Below are 20,673 nucleotides of genomic sequence, written 5' to 3' on the forward strand. Positions count from 1 at the left end.
TTTGGGAGGTTTGCATTAGGACATGTGAAAAACATGGTTCTTCTGGAGATACGTTTTCCATATCTGGAAAAGATCTGAATTATTTTTCATGATTGTGTCGGGGAGCTTGGTTTGTCACAGTTAACTTATTTATGCCCATGGCCGTGGCACCTTTGAATGGTGCAGGGGTTCTTAGAAAAGCAGTAAATGCTATAGTGCTTGAAAATTACTTGTGAAAAGAAGTGGTAGAACTCTACATGGCAAAATATCCAGAAGCCCTTTAGTATGAGACATAAATTGAATTGGAGTTGGGAATCCCTGTATTTGCTATAATACTGAATTACTGGACTGATTATTGTGAGCTTTATTGGAGTTTTGCAATAACCCACTTGCTGGACAGTGGTGATGAATTCTGAAAACTTCTGAATCAGTTTTGCTGGGGGCAAAGGGTATGAAAGACAGGGCAAGAAAACACCCATTTTTGAAGGTCTCTCTGCCACCCTGTTGGATCCTTAACAGCTTCAGCCCAAGTGACCGTGAGGGTTATGATTACCTTTGGAGGTTCCCAGATGGAAAGTTTCCCTCTTGTTTTTGGCAGGAAACTGGAATAGGAAAACTCTTGGTAGTTTTAAAGGGAGCAGGCAGATGGCAGTGTGTCTCCCGCATGGATTCAGGACCATTTATCTTCTGCTCCTCCAGCTTCCTTCAGCTCTCCCTGAGACTCTGTCCAACTGCAGAGCAAAGGGCTGGCGGGAAGCTTCACGTTTTGGCCCTGTCTCTTATCAAACAGAAGCTATTGCAAAATGCCCACTTAACAGGTGAGTAATACTGCAAGAAGCAAGATCTGCCTGGAAAGAAGGCATCAGTGTAAGAAAAAATACCACTCCAGCTGTAGCTAGGAAATTGTCTCTCCTAGACACCTGTCTTTCAGAGGGGAAAATACAAGATTTGCCAAAGAAATAAGTGATGGGGTGATACAAACCTATGCTTCATCCACAACAGGAAAGAAAAACTTGGAACCTTAGAACAGGACTGGAGGGCCCCTAGTGGTGATGTTCCTCAGCACAGGAATGAAAATCTATAAGGGATAGGAAGATGGTGAATAACGGAGGAGCAGAAGTTTTGGTCACTTCTAGTGGCAGCACTGCATCTTGCTATCAGTGGAAGCCTGGATACTAATACAGAGAAGATATTTCTCGCCTGACAGTCAGATGGTTTCTCACTCCTGACTTCTTCTTTCTTTTCCAGCAGCCCAGAGTATCTTCCCAATTCTTGCATGCTGTCCTGCTGTAGATCCTTATCCTGATCCCTCTTACTGCTGTTCTCCACCTGCTGTGCCCATACACAGGAAGCAAACAGCTCGTAGCAAATCCTTCCTCCGTTGCCTTCCTCCTTTTTTAATTTGAGGTCTCTCTACCATGCTGTTGACTTTCTGTAGCAGAGCTACATTATTATACAGTCTGAATATATTGCTTATTAATTAGCTAAAATGGAGCTGAAATGTCATGAGAGCACTAGGAATCTTTTCTCTTGGATGTTACAGTGGAACTTTCTATTTTACAGGTAGCTGTAGAGCAACTGAGGCACAGTGAGGCAAACCATCCTTCCTAGTGCCTCTTCTCTGACTCACCTGCTACATTGTTCGGACTACTGTGATTTGGTCCTTCTTCTGCTCTGTACACTTGCCTTCATGTCTTGCTCAAGTTCTGTTGTAAGCTAGGAGAGGCCTGCTGAGATAAGCACAAACCCCTGCAGAGCCCTCCTTTGGCTGTGAGCCCAGGCACGGAGGGAGCAAACCCCGCTGGAGCCCAGGCGAAAGCAGTGCAAGGCCAGGGCTGCACCCCACACGGCTCTATTGTTTTTAGCAGTGCTGAACTCACCCCTCAAAATAAGACCGACAAACTATTTTTAGTTTTTGCAAGGCGGAAGGGAAACTAGACACCTGAAAAATAATTGTGGATAACTGTCTCTTGGGTTTTGTAGACCGAAGGCGGGTGTGCTTGCCCCTGCCACCCCCAGGCCATGAGGAGCCAGCTGGTCGCCTTGCAGCCACACGGTGGCGATGTGATTATAGGGATCCCCGCTCCCACCAGTGCTTAATCCAATATTTATTTTTGGTAAGTAATTTGTTTATCAGCAGGTTATTTTAATCTAATTTTGGCTATATTTGTTATTCCTGACTATCTGTATTTCCCAGAGTTAGCAGCTTGCATGTCTTTAAGGAAATGAGCTAGACATGATCTTGGAGACATTTACTCAGCGGATATTGAAGGAAGGGGTTAGGGAAACAGGCAGAGTCCTTGTTGCAATTCTTTCCTAGTAAAATTGTAATGAGCAATTTAAAGAGACAGGTTATTGTGACCTGTGATCATGCCTCTTTTATCAAAACAATTCTGTGAGCTAGCAGCAGTTATTGCCAATGACCTTTCCCCTCTCCTTCCGTATCTTTTCCTTCCTCCTTTTGTCTTCCTTAGCCTCTTGTATTCCCTTTTTCCTCCTAGCCTTTTTTTCTCTCATTTCCTGCTCTTTCCTCCTCATCTTCTATCAGCTAACCTTTACTTAGTCGTTGACCCTCTCTTTTTTTCATCAGAGCAAAAGGATTATGTCTTGTGGCTGGCAGGATGAAATAACCCGTATCGTTCTTTTCCTCTTATGCTGGCATCAAGGAAGGGCAAGTGACTCCACAAGGAACAGAAAGGGGTGTTCTAGAAAATAAGTACATTACATTTTCTGAAAGGCTGCCCTGCACCCTCTGAGTCCATATCTGAATCCATACTGCTTTGCAACAGATCTACTTGTGTTAGAATAGCGCTATGGTTAAATCATGTCAGCCAACAGCACAGTGTCTGTGATTTGTCTAATATTCCACCAGGTACCCACCCACTTTTCACGAGATTTCATTTCTGATCTCTGGATTCATATTCGAGTACATCATCAATCTAGCCTCAAACCTATCATCACAACTTTTAGGATATTGTGATCAGAGTTGAATTTTGCAAATGGTTCCTTTCATAATCATCTAAAACAAATTCTGTCTCTCCTTTCTTCCCAAACTCCAGCATGCTGATAGTCTTGATTCCATTTTTTAATTTTATCATTTTGACTAGAGCCATTTTAAAAAATCTTTGAATGTCCTTAAAATTCCCTTCCCCGAAGATCAGCCTTCATTTATGGAGGTGTCTCAGTCCGAAAGTAACTCAGTGCTCTAGAGAAGAAGATTGGTTCCAGTTCCTAAGGCATGACAGCGTCCCACTCTATTTTGCTCCTGGGGGTATTTATAAAGGAACTGAAGTGACAAGAAGCTGCATTATTCCCTGCTGATGTCCTCAATAGTGATTGCTTATTGCCTGTGGCTTGATGTGGGCAGTGTTTGTGCCTCCAGCGATGGTCAGGCTTCAGAAAGTTCAGTGGTTGAATCTGGGGAAGTCTTCCAATTTCTAGCATCCTTATTTGAACTCTTTCAAACCACTTCAGTCAGAAAACTCAAATTGGAAATTTTGTGCAAAAAGCATTTCTAGTGCATGTCTTATTTCAGCTTTCTGGTTGACTTCCTACCAGAAGATGCAGTGAGAATAAAAAATAAAAGACAGAAAGGAAAACTTTTGGAAGAAGACTGATTTCCTTCTAGGGTTAGTTCAAAAGCTTCAGAAGAGGTTGACTTGATCCTTTTTAATTTTTATATATAAATGATATAACAAAGGCCGATTTGAGCAAAATCATGTCCTAATAGAGTTTATGTGACAGCCGCTGAGTTGGCCAACACTGGGAACCAAAACAAGAACTTTCAGAATAGAAAGGATGAGCTGTTCTTGTACTGAAACTAAGCGTATCGCTGATTCCCGATCTAGGAGTCAAACACGGCATTTGTACTTGCTAGCAAGTCCTGCCTGTGTTCTCTACCTTTGTGCCAGTGTTATATATCTATTCTAAGTGCTCAAATAAATCCTGGCACTCTCAGGATGGCTGTGAAGTACATGGGACAGAATTATGGTCTTCCTCTGGTGTCCAGTAAGAGTTGAGCTAAAACCATCTTCTTTTTGGAACTGTAGAGTCTATTAGGTTTGAGTTCATCCCAGCGTTTGATGGGTGGCTAGGATTCTCAATGGGGATAATTCATTCTGTTTCTATAGGGAGCCCTCATAGCTTATCTGTGGCAAAAATAGACTCACAGTTACAGAGTACAATGGTCATTTTCACTTCCCTTTAGAGGATACCTTGCATCTTTTTTTCCCAAGGGGCAATCACTGGAGCAGAGCAGGGAAGTTGGAGATTTTCTTATTCCTTTCACTCCTTTAGGGGCCCTGGGGTTAATTTAGCAGAGCATTCTTATCTCCAAACCATAGCAGTGTATGTTCTTGGCATAATGAATCAGCTGAGTGGCATCAACAAAAAGATTTAAATAGATAGACAGAAAGATAAGTATCTCTTTGTTCTGCCTGGTAAGCTGTGCCTTCCTCATCATATTTCTGGTTGACTGTAATTCAGTTTTGTGATTAAATATGCCACGTGTTTTCCAGTGGTCCCTGTGTTTCCTTGCAAATGCTTCAAAGGAGACTGGAATGTGAGGAGGGGCTTCAGACACATCCTCAGAAACAGTGAAAGCCATAAGACTTTCATCTATTAGCCTCAAACTCCAGCTTTAGAGTTTGTTCCTGTTCCTCAACACAAAATCAGAATTCTCTCAAAACTGGGTATTTCTTTGTAGTGTGAGCCCCTTGCTAGTTTAGATGCATCCATAACTATTTGATACTCCCACAGATTGGCTGTTCATCCATGTCAAATGTCTCTGGCTAACCAGACAGATTATTCAGGCCAGAAACTCTATACTGCAGTGCTTAAACTTTTTCTGGTTAGCAGCACTGCTCTGGAAAAAAAATGGAACGGCTTCTTCCAGAACTGTGGGAAACGTAAAGAAGACATTGAGTATTTTCACATCATCGTCCAAGCCTCAGCAGGCAGAATTCAAACTCTTTCAAAGAAAGCAGTATTTCAGTAACCGGTTTGGCGAAGTAGGAGAGGACAGTGATCCTCTGTCAGAGATGGCAGAATAAGATTAGGAAGCCAGACCAAATATTAGTCAAAAGGTGAAACACCATGCCTGGACCCCAGATGCTCCTGAAAGCTGCTGAGAAAGAGAATGTCTGGTCCCACTGACCACACTGGCCCTATCCAGGCAGGATAAAAGCAGCTAATGAAATTACAGCAAGAAGGGTCAAAAGGACATTTTATCACTTACCACACAGGTTATGCATACCCGCTCCAGGAGGAGCATGTTCTTGCTGCCTACAAATCTGTGCAGTGCCACTTGTATCTGAATGATTCATTCTCACCATCTGTATTTGTGGCAAAATATAGAAAATATAGACAGATACACTTGCAGGTGCATCCATCCCTAGATGGAGAGACCGACAGACCCGGAGAGGCGGAAAGTCCTCCTTTTTCTGTTATGCCTTCTGGAGATCTTAGCATACTTCTTCCTTTGCCTGTGTGCTACTTTATTGACTATACAGCTGAAAATATATGGAAGGGGGAAAAAAAAAAGAAAAACACTGACAACACAGGAGAGCAGAAGAGAAGCAATGGAATGAGCCAAGAGAACCAAAATGAATATTTTCTTCCCCCTTCAGTAATTCTTATTACTTCTGATCAAAGTGCTGAGGGAACAATAGTCCTGCCTCTCCCATCTCCTCCTCACAGAACAGATTACCTCAACTGCACTTTTCAGAGTAATTATTTTGATCTTAAAGGTGATAAGTGCTACAGGAAACATGAGGGAAGGAAATAACAAAGCTATTTTGCTCAGCTTGCTCAGTGCTTTTCATCCAGTGACAAGATGGAGGCATGGGATAGTCCTGTGTTCTTATCCCCATGGAGCTGGGATCTAAACGTGGAAGTCTGTCTTGAAAGACAGGAGGAAAACCCCACAAACATATTTTATGATAATTCTCTTTTTGTTAAAATATTAACTCATCCAACCAGCTCTGCCACAGCGCTTTCCAATGTTTCCCTCACCTTATCGTCATTGCCACAGAAAGTGTAGTCTTCAAGCGCTGAATGCTGGGGGTTGCAAATCCCTAGATCTAGTCCAATTTCATCAGCCTCTGAACAATTCAGGGAAGCTCTGAATTCGATCTAATTGTCCCTACCTCACTCCCTGACTCTTCTCTTCTTCTTGTCATGTTTTATATAGTTATTGACTTTTACAGAGCTCCCTGAGTAATTCTTCAAGGAAGATTGACTGATTTAAGGGGTTAGTCATCCTGTAAGTTAGTAAACATGACAGCTGGTTTAGGATTAACAAGAAATCATGAATAAAATCATTGGGATTGATAAGGGGTTCTCAAGCAATTAAAGTTTTCTAGCAGAAAGTCAAATAGAAAAAAGAAACCTAAAGTGAAGGTCAAAGGAAAAGGATGACCTGAATCACTGAACCCCAAAATACAAGATGTACTGGCAGAGCTAGCATGAGGGGACTAACAACAAGAGGCTAAAGTACCAGAGAGGGTTTCAAGCCAAGGTGTAGTTTTCTGGTCAGAGCTGTGTATGAGGTATAGGAATAGAATAGCAATGGGACCAGCAGATCGGTACTGAGGCACATCAACAGGGTGGTATGTGAGGATGCAGAGCAGCATGAAAGTGTGTTTGCATACTACTGGTAACCCGGGGCACTGTTTGTTGCCTGCCTTATGGTGGCAACGGTAGAGAAAATTACAGAGCAAGATTAGGTAGCAGAGCTACCCACCACTCCCTTCTCAGTGTAAGAGTTCATTGATGTGCAGCAGAGAGCAAACTGAGATGACTTCAGTGGTGACCTTTCCTCTCCCTCCCCATGACTCCATCTGCTTCATCACTGGGATTGAGGTTTGCTGCCTCATAGCTTCTTCCTAGTTGCTCTCTGTATGGCTACCTTTTTTGCTGTTTTTTTCATGCAGCACCTTATATCTTCCATTGTATCCCTCTTAATCTCTAGCTTCTTCTCCTGTCCTGTAAATCCCTGCTAATGGCTTTAACTTTTCAGGTGTGAGAGGCTCTGGCATTCTGTGTAATGAATTGGAATTGAATTGCAGCCTACTAGCCCTGGAGAACCCATACCAAGAGCCGTCTGTTGTGAGATGCAAATGCTGATTGGTAATCAGGGAGTAGAACTCCAGTCTTGCATATGCTACCTGGCCCCATAGGTTGATTAGCATGCTCCTGACACCCTCTAATATGTATCACAGTGAGGAACGTCAGGACCAGTGAGGAAAATATGTTTAGTCAGGGTTGGTTTGAAGGGCGGGAGCCTAGAGTGTAGTATGGCCTCACATTTTCCGTGTGGGGTGGGACAAGGAAAACAGTGGGTGAAGGGATGTGCTTTAGAATTGTCAGATGGCAGAATTTTTTTTTTTTTATTGCAAGTTTCATAAACTTTTCCTTAGAACACCATCTCCCGGATGTGATTAAAGCAACACAGCAGCTTTCCTTTTATAGTTTTATAAAAGTATCTTTTTTTTTTTAAATATCTTTTTAGCTTTTTTTCTCAAGAGTTGAAGCCTGTGAACATCACCTTAATGTGATCTTTAAAATCTCAGAATCAGAATACAAAACGTAAGAAGTTCAAATTGTGGGTGCTTGTGCTGGTGTTCCATTAATTTTTAAATTCTATGGGTTTTATTTAGTCTCATGATTTTAGGGGAAGAGATATGATTTTCCAGACCCTTTTGATTCCTGGCTTTCATTGTACAGGCATGTGTGAGAATTCGTTTAGAAGTCAAGCATAATTTCATTGGCTGAGGCAAGGTTGTACAGCTACTGGTTGTCTGTATTTTTGATCACGGCAAGGTGTTCTCTTCATATTGAAGTACAGTGCTACATGAAGACTGTATGACCTGCTCTCACTTAATTTTATTATTGCTCTTTAGCTTTTCTTACTTCTCAGGAGCTCCTTTAGTTTCAGGAACACCTATGGTGCTATGATCTAGATTAGTTTTTTTAGCACATGGAAAGAGATACAGATGCTATCCCTACTCCACCCACAGTTTGGTTAAAGGAGAACCTTTATGCTCTAAGGTTCTGGAGCAACCATTTCCATCTAGACAGAAGAGAGACTGCTTCATTTTTTTATTGTACAATTCCTAGCTTAGGTTTAGCCAATAACAATATCCTAAGTGTAAAAAATAAGTTAACTGTGGCCATTAGGCAAGAGTGAGCAGGTGTAAAAGTCTGAGTTTTAAAGCGCTGAATAGACACGCACTTGTCAAAGAGTGTGAGTAGTGGGAAGAGTTTAATTCAGCCTTTTCTCTTTGGTTTCAGAATCTAACAGCCGACGGGCAGTGAACAGAGGCTACTTGTGTGGATTGCTGAGACTCTATCAAGACTGGCATCACAATGATGTATCCAACAACTATATTCATATTCGTAGGGGTCTCCTAATCTGCCTCAAACACATCACGAACATCCAGCTGGGCAGGGAGAATTTTCTTGATTCCCGTGGTATGGAGATTCTTTTCACAAGTGTGCAGGTAGATTTTGCTTCTGTGCTTGAGATGGGTTAGTAGCTGTTCCTGGGTCTGTCCTACCTAGCATTGTGGAGTTAAATAATCTGTTAAACAATCTGTTGTAGAGTTAAATAAAACAGATATTTTATCCTGCAGAGTTCCATCGTTAGTTTTATCCTGAATTTGTATAACATAGCAATTAAACATGATAATGTCAAAATGAAAAGTATTGACTTTTTACAGACAAGTGAAAACATTTCAGTTCAGAAAAGTTAAAATATTTCAGTTTAAAACTAATATTAATCCCTGAAGAGCCTCACAGGAATCATAGTCCTGGCTTTTAATGCTTTTTTTCTCCTCCGATGTGGAAGTTACTCTCTACTTGGACTGCCTTTCCCAAAGTGTACTGCATTGTCTGCAGCAGAGCTGCTGAGGTATCTCCTGAGATGTTTCCTTTCAGGTATCCTTGTGGATAATTCCACCCAGTCAGTCTTTCCTACAGAGCATGTTGATTTAGACAGACCTTTGTGGATGACACAGATCCAACAACTGTCTTTCAGAAGGCCCAGTTTTAATCTTGTGGAAAATTAATGTAGGTCTATTAAGAAAGGTGGCGTGGTCCTGCAGATGGGATCCCTATAAGGTCTAGAGAGTTTAGGCGTAGAACAGTAGTGGTTTCCTCTGAGTGCTCCCAGCAATATGCCTCCTTAGCCTCCTGCAGAGAAATATCTTATGGAGAAATCTTCAATACTTGACCTGTGCAATTCCACAAGAAATGTTCCTTTGACATTCTGGCTAGCCAGTGCATTATCTCTTTTGCACCATCACATATAGGATGAAAAACCTGGCCTCTTCTCTAGAATATTCATTGCCTTATGATCCAGTGTATCTGCTCCTCCATCCCTTCCACTGCTTTTCTGAATTATTCTCCCACGACAGAAAGATACTTGTTAGCAGCAGTAGGTGCTTAATTGGTATAGCTGTTTTTTTTCATCTGCTTCATGAGGAATTGACCACTACTTCAGGTGAAATAAGGATGGCCAAGCAGAGCAGAGCTTCCAGGGGGTATGGTTTCTGTTAATGGCAACTCCCTAGTCTTCAGAAACTTGAATGGGGTGGATGGCAGCAGCAGCTTGAGGGCAGATGTCAGCTCATTCCCTTTCAAGAGCCTTCTACAGCTCATGTTGCTTTCTGAGCTAACATCTCCTGATAGCTCAGCCTGGGAGAAACACCATGAAAAGCGCAAACATAGAGTCACCTTGAGTGAATAAACAGGAAATGACACACTAAGCAGCCAGCGAACAATGAGAACACTAATCCTTCCAAATGTTAGAAGTGGAGCGGAAATGACAGCTGCAGGCACCTCCAATTTACTTTTTCTACAGTATGCCACTGGGGAGCTCTTGGAACTGGGATCAGCAAGGTTAACAGATCCAAAGCTCCACATTCCCTCATTCTGTCTTTGGGACATTGTCAGTCTTACTTTGTCTCTCCAAGACATGAGGTTCTCTCCTATATTCAGGAGGAGTCTGGCAGCCCTATGAAATCTCAGTCACGCTCTTCCGTATTCTGACGCAAGATAGAGACTGCTGCTGCCGATGAAAGAATTCATTATCATCTTCATGGCAGACAGAAAATGGCAGATGCATTCTCCTGGGAGGAGCTGCAGGCAGCAATGAGAGAGAATGAGACAGAGTCAGGGCAAGATAAATAACTACTGCTTGGGAAACTGAAGGCTGTCTGTATGAGCGGACAACATTTTAACACTTTTACAAGTTTGCTAGTTGTGGTGATTAACCTTGGCCAAACCCTGACCAACTAATGATGTTTTAAATGTGTTAAAAGCTGGCTAGAAAATTTCTGCTGAAACATATTTTCATCAGATCTATTGAAATCAAAGCATTTTAGCCAAGATGGGTTTGTTTTAACAAATCCCAGTGGAATCCTATTTGCAAGGCAGGTCTTCACTTTAAACTTCTGCAGCTGCTTACTGTATGGGATGATGGAGAACTGAAATACCTGAGCTCTTAGTAGCCCTAAGCCTGTTTCTTTACAGGAAGAGCCTATAGTTCTAAGACTAGAAATGACTACTACTTTATTCATTTGCAGACAATTTGGACATACTTTGAGTTCCACCCCTACCTGGAATGAAAAATATTTTAAGATAATAAAATCCTTTTTTGAAAAGGAAGCATTTTCTGCTTCCATTTCTTCTTCCAAGCTCTGCTGACACTAACATGGAAGTTAAAAGGATTAGAAGCTAGCTGACTTTGTGCATGCAGTGAGATAGAACTGCCTGACCTGAGACAATAAAACAGGTTTTCATCCAGTATAGGAGAGACTGGCACATAGAACATCCTTTTGTATTTTATCATTCACCCATTTGATTTCTTCTGTTAAGCTCACCTGGTATCTCCTCAGCCTTCTTGTACTAGGTTTTCCTCTAGGTTAATGTTATTATATACTCTATTCTGTATTTCCTGGTATCGGTATCCATTGGCATCATTATCTTAATATAAAGTACTTTGTTACGTTCTTCAGTCACCTTCCTGGGCTTACTGAATATTCCTTGTCCAGCCCAAATCCCAACTATGGGCTGTCAGACAATGGCACAAAGTATCTATTCTGCCCTCTAGACTGTTCAGCATGAGATAAAAATAGAAGGGAAGTAAAAACTTGAAATGGTATTAGAACGTATTTTAACTTTCATATTTTATCTGGAAGCACATTCATGCTGCTTATGTTGCTGTTGTGATGGGCTAAGGCTTAGTTCCAAGTCACTGAAGATAACAAAATGTTGACAGGCATGGTACAATTTGAGAACCTAGGTAGATACTTGATTGATTAGTCATTCTGCTGGATGGAGGCTGTGATATAGATGTACTGTACTTGGGAAAGTCTGAAGCCTTTGTTTTCTGTGCATTGTACCTATCACTTGTAATGAACTCTGCCTTTGTGTGGCAGCTGTAATCATTTGCTTACCCATACTGTCAGTCTCTGTTGCATTAAAGACATACACCTAGTATGATCTTCTAGGGTGTCTTTGCTTTTAGTTTTTTTGTTTTGTTCTTGTTATAGTAAAAATTGCCTAGGTAGAAAATTCATGCATGTTCCTGGTTCTCAAAATAAAAAAAAAAAAGGAGACTCAGGAGTCTTCTTTTACATGGTGTGATAATAAAGACAGATGCGAAAGTGCTCCATGCCTCCAAAGTGTATCTGGGCTCTTATAGCTCCTTAAGCTCTGTCTTCTACTCTATTACATTGTACATGGATTATAGGAATAGAAAACTTGGGATACTGCAGGAACTAAGTATTTCATGGCTAGATAATATATGTTATTCTTTCAAACTATTTGCTGCAATGCTTAGCCATGTAGAAATACCGTTCTGTGAGTACCTTGCTATAGGTGTAATTCTGCTAGCATACCTGTGTTAGTTTAGTCATGATAGCACTGGGAACAGCAGTGGTGAAGACAGAAGCACTGGTTTGTCATGACAGCACTGGGAAAAGCTGTGGTGAAGACACAGAAACACAGATTTTGGCATGTATCAGCAGCCAAAAAGTATATCTGGGCTCCCTGCAAGACTTTTTTGTCCATACTAAGGAATATACCTCTTCAGTGGTACTGCCAGCTGTGTTAGATAGGTTATTCTAGCATATGCTGCTATCACCCCCTCTTTAAAAGTAGCAGGATGGTAATGTCTTAGAGCCAAGAGATACTATCTTTTAAGTGACATGAAGTCCCTGCAAGTATTCCTGTGGGAAATGAACTGCTGTTCCAGGCATATTTCTTCAATGGTCAAAAAAGGAAGAAAGAGGAGGAACAGAAAAAAAGCCATGACTAAATAGGTTTTGTATTCTAATCAAATGAGTGTCTCAGTGTTCTCACGAGTCTGTCGGTTCTGTAAGACTTTCAGGGAGTGGTGAGCATGTGGTATGGGGAATCTTGCAGTAGGCAGGACGATTGTAAGAGAAACAATTCTAAACATTTTTATGCTTTTGTTCTAGGATTGTCTATCTTGCAAGAATTTGGATCCTATCATAAGAACTGTGACTCAGATCCTGAGAAAGTGCTACCCCAAGGAGCCTCTGCCTGTGCCAACAGTAAGAAGTTCCTATTCCTTCCCTCTTCCTGGGAGTGTTAGGACTGAACCTCCATGTATGGTACCTGAAGGTAAGTGGCTGAAGGGTGAATGTTTGGTAGAAGGAAGAGCATGACAAGAGCATGACAAGAGAATTAAATGTCAAAATTGGGGATGGGAGTTTTGGAAGCCTGATTCTGAGGTTTTATGTTTAAAATTAGCCTGATGGCCTGCAGTGTCACTCAGTAGAGATGGACCTACTCCCAGATCTTCTCAAGGCTTGGAGATGTTTTTTAGAGAATAAAGCAAAATATATCAAAAGGAGAGAGAGAGAAAAAAATCCTAGTATTATCCAAAAGTGATGGAAAAGAGTGGGCAAGGCAGAGAGGAGAAATGCCACTGCTCGATGAAAGCAACAATGATTGTACCTTTGCATAAATTCTCCTCTCCAGCTTTTTCAGTAAAAAATACCGGAAGTATTAGCTTTTTTCCTTTCTAAAATAAAAGCAGGTAGCAGGCTTAGTGCGTGAGTAGAAAAGTAGAACTTAGGCACAGGCAGGACAGCTGTGCCACAGAGAAGGAGAAACAGCAGAGATTCCGTCACACACACAAGAAATTTCTCTGTTGCTTTTAGTTTCACATGGAAGACACTCACAAACTATAATGATGATAGCAGTAAAACACCCTAATGTAGATAACATAGATTAAGAGCATCCTGTAATACCATTGCAGCCAAGCAGAAAATCTCTGTATTGCTTTGTAATATGAGCTGGATCCATATCATGGTGACATTTTTCATGGTTTTGAAAGGCAGTGTTTGAGTCCAAGAAACCAGAGCATTAAAAAGTGGGCGATTCAGTGCCAAATTCATTTATACTAAATTAATAAATGGAATCTGCTTTAATCGCGGTTATGGTGGGTTGTAGTTGGAAGGAGTATATGCCACACACAGAAGAGACTGCATGTATTTCTGTGGAGGGCTTGAGAAACAGATGTTAGGTTGAACATTATGTGCCTCTACCTCTTTTCTATTTCTGCAGAGGATTATGAAAGTGATGGAGAGGAAGAGGTGGAAAAAGATCTGGATAATGATGATGACGAGACTAAGGAGGAAGTAGGTATATGAGCCAAAGTTTCCTTTAGAATCATTCATATCCTGGAAAGTAAAACTATCTGTTGTCCATTTTGACAACCTGATAAACTGTCTAAGCAGAGAGTGTAGCTATGCCTATATATGTATACCACATCAATAATAGAAGGATACTTGAAAGGACAAAAAAGAGAAAGCACTGCCTTACACTGAAAAGAATCTCTTGCTTCTATCATATTAATTGCCATGCATGTGGCCCAAGATGGTGCAAGTTTGGTGACTTCTCCGTTCCTGCAGAGAAACTGATCAGCGACTGTTGGAATCATATGCACAGTCAGGGGTGAATCATGGCTATTTGGTTCATCTGGGTTTAGACTAGACATGGCACTTCAGAGAGTAGGGGATATATTCCATTTCACCTAGGAAAAGCTAACTGTCTTCCCATATCAGAGCATATTTGGGCTATGAACCTTTTCTAAGAAACAGGTTAGTTCTTCTAAGCCACAGTTGGGGCAGCTGGAACCCGGATTCTTTCTTTATCTGCTGCTGCACACAGACAAGTAATATAATGAATTATTCAATGCTTTTCTGATTTCTTTTTTTTGCACTCTGTCCCTGCCATGACTCATCTGGCAAAAAAACCCACCAGCTGAGGATAAGAGTGCAAACTTTTCTAATGCAAAAATGTATATAACCTCATACACAAATGCGAGGTAGTGAACACTCTGCTGATACTCTTGTAACAGGAAGTGATATGGGAAAGAAAGTGAAAGAAATTAAGTTGCAAATACAGTCCGATTACATGATTGAGACCTCTGTGAAAGGGTCTTTTCATTACTTACCCTCTCTTTTTTTCCACAAGTATTAAATGATATGGCATCCAATGAAAAAAGAAAGTGAAAAATGTTGACTCAGTGTCCTTCCCCTCTCTGTCTGTTTTTATCTGAATATTAGTGCTCATCAAGATGCTTATTAGAAATAAGCATCACTGTGAATTTATCTCCTTTTTTAATTAGTTATTCATTCAGAAACAGATCCTACGTGCCTCTGAACTAGTTCATTATTCGTAAGGATTTAGCAAGTAGATGTGAACAGGTTTTTTTTGTAAGAGTTTGCTCTGAATGTGTGCTTAAAGTACTATGTGTCTGGTGTGCTGGTTGTATATCTCCCACGACAAATCTCCCTAAAGGGAAAGCAAGCTGGGAATGGATAATGAACTTTCAGTTTACCTTTTATTATAAGATACCATTTGCATAACATTTGCTGATATTGATATGATTTACAAACATTTTCACAGCTACCTAGTGCATATCCGTGCATAATGGTTAATACCAACTAAATGGAAACTGGGCATAACACTTCCATGAGTGTTCCACTTCCACTTCCACTTCAAATAGCTCTACCAAAATGAAAATCGTCGCAACAAAAATACAGCCTTCTCAGGCTTCCTTCCCATCAGCCCAAATCTTCAGCATATCTGAAGCTGCTTCTGTCTTATATTGCCAGTGACAAATCCTTTTAAAGTCACCTCAAATACTTTGTGCAGCCCTTCATTCTATTTTCAACTAGGGCAAATCAGCAGTTCAGACTCTGCTTTGCAGTGCAGCTGTGGCTTGGGGTTTGAAATGCCATGGACACTTGCATCCAGGCAAATTTTTTTTGTTTTGATGAATAGACTCATTTCTGAAGCTATTTTCAGGAGCAAATCACTTCTTTGATGACCTTTGATGGTACATACTTACTAAGAACAAGTTGAATGATTTGAATAATGCTGTCATGTAACGGCCATTCTTCAATGCCGTGTCTCTGTCCTTCCCTCTGCCACCATCTATTCCTGGTTTCTTATGCAATGACTGAATGCATGACACAGCTTGGTTTTGGTTGTGGTGTCTGATATGAAGAGGGTTGCACATCAATGGACGGTTGCCTTTGAATGTGAAAGTTTCAGATATGAGTCTTATTCCTGCTTCACTGATGACTGAAATCTAAAAGCTTTTTGTTTTTATAAAAAATTAAGAAAGAGAGAGAGTGTAGAAGATGGATTGGGCAAGAGTGTCAATGCTATTTATCAAGAGTTTTGAGAGATAAAATAAAATAGGAGCAATCAGTGCCTGCAGGTCCAATGATACTAGGGTGGACCTCTCAGTTGGATAGGTAGAGGCCCAGAAAACCAATTTAGTGGTCTAAGTCAAAAGGGTCAAGCTTTCTAATTTTAATGGTACTCTGTGAGGCCAATTTTACCTATAATGCGTTCTGACAATTTTCTCACCGAGTATACGTTAATTTGATTTGTGTCTCTGAATCAAAATACTACCAAATTATCTCTTGAAGACCTGTGCCTATTGGTTTAAAAAATATAAGCAAGGAAGTGGTTAACATGCTCAGAAATAATTAGTATCTGTTGGTGTCCTCTCTTTTAAGTTAAGGTGCTTACGCATACGTTCAAATTTCAGTAAATGGGTCTGCTTTTTGGGAACCAAGTATCTTCATGGTGTCGCTACTTAGGTACTCAAATACCAAGACACCAGATTCCAATTTTTGACAATTTAGTCTTGCCTCTTGTGTCTGTATCTTTTGTTCCATAAAATGATTTTAACAGACTTTGTGAGTATGAGGAGAACGGTTGTAGGGCGCATTCAGTGAGTATGATGTCATTAGGGATTCAGCGGTGTATTAATTTAATGGTCATCCTGTGGGGCATGTTTAGTATATATCCTTTTCTAATTCTGCTTTTGAAGGATGACGACTTGGAAACAGATGTGAACAAACTGAGGTCAAGGCCAGTGCTTGACCGACCAGAGGAGGAGCTTAAACAGTATGAAGCAATGTGTCCAGAGCTTTCCCATAATTTTCAGGTATGATCATAGTATGGCTTCCTTTATTTGTGAATATTCAAAAGGTTAAGAAATAGTAGAAATGGAGTACTGACAAGAAATAACAAAGTGAGCCTATTGCAAAATGAAGGCTCATAGCACTGGAAAAACAAAGATTAATTCTTTTTGCTGTAGTTTATTGGCCTGAATCTAGAGTGATAAGAGAATAAGTGATATTACCATCTGATTGTTGTCTGCTGCACATTTGACTGGCTATGGATTACTAAGCCCTACTAAATCAATTGCCATAAAAGAGATCTGTCCGAAAGTAATTTGTATCCTTGCTGGCTATTACAACAGCAATATCGAGAGCTGAATGTGGTGTGGAAAATAAGCACTGTCAGCTAGTGGTTTGAAGGAAGTGATGGAGAAGTTTGTACTGCTGATAGTGAAATGCATAGTTCAAATCATTGCTCTATTGCAATTTTGGACAAGAAATGAAGGGGAGTAATGTGCTCATTGTTAGTCTCGGAAGGAATTTAGGAATGCTGAAAGCAGTGATTCAAATATGAATCTGGAAAGAACCACTGAGTTAATGCATCTCCTATACAAAAAATGCTATGACATTTATTATGACCATAACTAGCCAAATGGGATTAAATTATACTCTTGCAGGAAGGCAGGGGTGGAATTTTGCATGATAGATTGGGGCTCTTTACTCTGCTGCGACATTTAATTCACAAAACTTGTTTTAATATCTTCCCTAATTTGCTAGAACACTCAGTTTTGGTTGGAGATGACCCTCCCAGATGACTCAATCTGATCCTTTCTAGCTTCTATGAACTACTCTGGAAAGAGCTTTGTGGATAGAGAATTTCTGGCAGGTGGTTCATGGGCTGATTTTATTCTGTCTGATTGGATGAATACAATTTTGGGAGACTTGTAAATATTTTCTCTTTCAACCTTGAAAGGTTTCCCTCTGGAAGGAGACTCAATCTATTTTTAGTGTCTTTTAATTTCTTCTGCTTTTTGAATTTAAAGGAGCTTCAATCAGAGTCTGAAGAAGAGAAGAGCTCAGAGGACAACACTGAGAATCTTCCATCTACTGCCTCTTATTTCATTCAAAGTGCTACGTCTGCGAAACATCAAAACACACGGAGCAACCAAAATGTTACAGAAATGGGACCAGATCCAGGGGAAAAGGATTCAAAAGCCCCACCGCAGAGCTGGACAAAGAAGAAGAAATGCAGACGGGCTCAGATAACTGAAAGGCAGGACGTAGAAGAGACGATCCAAGATGCAGACTCCCTTGAAGAGGAAGATCTGACCAGGAGTCATGTGCTGACTGTGTCTCCTCTCCCAAAAGAGGCTGCTTGGTACAAAAAAATGTTTAACAATGAATGTGAGGCCTCAATCAATCCTAGTCCTGGAAGGAGACTGGAGACCTCAGATATACTGAAAAATCTTCTGAAGAAACACCAAGAAAATATGCCATTCCACAGCCCTTTCTTCTACATAGGTAGGGCTGAATGCGTCAAGTCCATACCAGACTACAAATTCTTGGCGTTCCCAGATTTCTGGGGTCACCAGCCACCTCCTTATGGCAAGCCCATGCTGGAGCGGAAGTATGGGGTTCAAAGGTGATTGTGCTTTAATATAGTTATCACACTGAACTGGCTTAGGGAAGTTTTGACTATTACATCTCTGAATTTTCTAGGAAGTTACAGAACAAATTCTGAGCCAAGCCGTGATTTGCCACAAGGAGATAGGCCAAACAGCAGGATGGTTTTTTTTTTTAAGTTTTACTCTTAAGAAAAGGAAAATGGCATTTTACTGGATTAGGAACAGGATTAGGAATCAGTAGGCCTACTTCTTATCTCTGACACAGACTTCCTGTGTGTCAGAGTATGAGTTGTGAAGTATCCATGCGTTACTTTCTTTGGTAGATGGAGGTAGCAGTGGCAATCTTTGAGTGAGATCTTATGGTTTCTGTGAATCCATAAACACTCACCTATCTCATACTCCAAATTATTGTTGATTAAATTAGTAACTGCTGAACGTATCAGTGTAGTGTTGGGACTCTGAGCCAATTACAGCTCTGAGGTGGATCTACTCACACCATTTCCTTAAAGTGAGCAGACCAGGGACCCAGACCGATCTGTGAATCTGTAAAGCTAGATTTTGTTACAACACAAACAAGAGCAAGTTCTTTTTTGAAATGGAAAAGATTCTATATCCTTTCCAGATAGGTTTTTGCTTTTAGTCTGGCTCTTAATCCAGCCACCTTTACTGCTTGCCACAAAGGGTCCCCATTGGCTCCCTAAGGGAAAATCCTATCTGTCCCCTTGGAGCTGTGTGTCTGCATCAGATTGTTCTCGGGGATCTCCACTTGACCCTTTTGCTGTGGTGTCCCTCCTCACTGGACCTCTCCCTCTCTGCCTGCTCCATGGGACCCTCCCGACTCTTCTCCTTCTTCCCTAGCGTCTGCCCCTGCTTGTGACAGGGGTACAATCGCCCATTCTTCCAGAAATTCATTAGGAGCCAGAGAGCAGCAGCCAGGACATGGCAAACAGGGTGCTTTCCCTCCCTGCTGCCCACCCCTAGCCTTCGAAGAGAAGAGAGCGTACATGGCATGCAATACACAGCAAGAAGTAATATAGAATAATATAGTAATATTCCCTCTGGCACAATACTAGAGGTTGCTGTTTTTTTCATGTCATTTTAGGAGTTCAGCTGAGGGGAAAGCTTTGTTTTGAAGCTGTGCTGGGACAGGAAACTCTTCTGCTAACTGACTTTTTGTCTATTCCATGTATGGCTGTATGCAATGACTTTACATTGGTTTTTAGTGGCATAGGAAGCTATTATGAGGCACCTAAAAGGCTCAATATACAGGATTCTGAGCAAAGTGTTAAGGTTAATCAGCACTGATCAAATGGCATTTATGAAGACTACTAGTATTTGACCTCCAGAGAGATAATGATTCTTCCCGCAGCAAATATAAAAGCTAAAAATCTTATTTAGAGGTAAAATGAGTCTACCATCTTCTCCTTGCACTATTGCTCTAAAAGTTTTGCTCTTATGACTGCAATAACATGTGTAACCATATAGCTAAAATGAGAATAATCATATCATGCTGCAGGCCATAACATGGTTGCTGCAAAGGTCAGATTGACATTCCATGTTTGATCTTCTCCTGTGATCAGGAAGCTAAGTTTACTAATGAGTAGAATTTAGCCTGATATGGAGTCAAGATTCAGTATAAGATAGATGAATAGGTTTGTAAGTTATGGCAGATATTTCCTTATGGGGCAAAGCTAGTTAGGGGCCTGAGATTGACTGTGAGGAATTGAGGATAAATCAGACTTGACAGAATATTGTAGAGAATAAAAATTGTACAGAATCTGTCATTTAATCCAAAAGACAACTTCTGGTAACTGGAATTGAGCAGGAGCTCAATGATAAAAAATATATGGATGAGGTTCATCTGGAATTAGCGCATGGAAGTCCTCTTTCTCACCAGCCCCTAGAAAACATTTCCTAAGCCTTTTCATATTTCTTCTGCAAGATTACCCTGTGCTTCTCATAGCCTCATTACAATTTGCATTTTTTTTCTAGGGACAAAGTACTGGATGATGTTCGCCGCTTAATCCAGCCGGATGATGTGATAGGCAGAACCGTTTTTGATTTAGACGAGCCCAAGTGGGTAACCTCAATTGAGTACTATAACTGCGGGCACTATGAGTGCTGGGTTAGGTAGTGTGGTACAATGTGGTACACTTGGTTCAGCTCAGATAAAGGTGTAGAAGAAGTAACCTAGGAGATAAGGTTCAACAGGGGAAGTATGCTGGAGGGGTAGTCTCCTGGTACATGGCTCTGGGAAAGGATTTATTTTGGAAATCACTGGAGCAAGAGAGTCTCCAAACTTTTTAAAGGAACAAGAAAATATGCACATCAAAAGGGTTGTATTGTGTCCTTGGATAAGTCTGGTATGCAGTAGAGACACACAGGCTTGCGCTGAAAAGTGTAGCTTTTTTTTTTTTTCCGGTCCTTGAGAAAACGTAGCAGAAGGCAAGGAAGAGGGTCACAAAACAGAAGAAACTGCATTCAGAGGAAGGATGAGTGACTTAGAGAACATTGTCTTAGGAAAATGAGGTGGAAGAGTTTGAGGTAGGAGAGAGCTGTGAAGTTGTTCAGGATGAATTTAAGGATTTCTAAGCTTTAGGAAAGAGAAA

General features: G+C 40.9%; 1 protein-coding gene across 1 annotated transcript in view; it reads left to right on the forward strand.

Annotated features, from left to right (window-relative positions):
- Positions 1-20,673, forward strand: part of AGBL1 (AGBL carboxypeptidase 1) — a 297,138-nt gene that overhangs the window by 49,190 nt on the left and 227,275 nt on the right. The window contains exons 7-12 of the mRNA XM_068958765.1: positions 8,272-8,480; positions 12,465-12,630; positions 13,579-13,652; positions 16,367-16,483; positions 17,483-18,081; positions 20,057-20,140. Coding sequence (XP_068814866.1) covers positions 8,272-8,480; positions 12,465-12,630; positions 13,579-13,652; positions 16,367-16,483; positions 17,483-18,081; positions 20,057-20,140 — 1,249 coding nt within the window. The remainder of the gene's footprint in view (positions 1-8,271; positions 8,481-12,464; positions 12,631-13,578; positions 13,653-16,366; positions 16,484-17,482; positions 18,082-20,056; positions 20,141-20,673) is intronic.

The sequence above is a fragment of the Struthio camelus genome, chromosome 12 (genome assembly GCF_040807025.1).
Source record: "Struthio camelus isolate bStrCam1 chromosome 12, bStrCam1.hap1, whole genome shotgun sequence".
NCBI classification, from domain to species: Eukaryota; Metazoa; Chordata; class Aves; order Struthioniformes; family Struthionidae; genus Struthio; species Struthio camelus.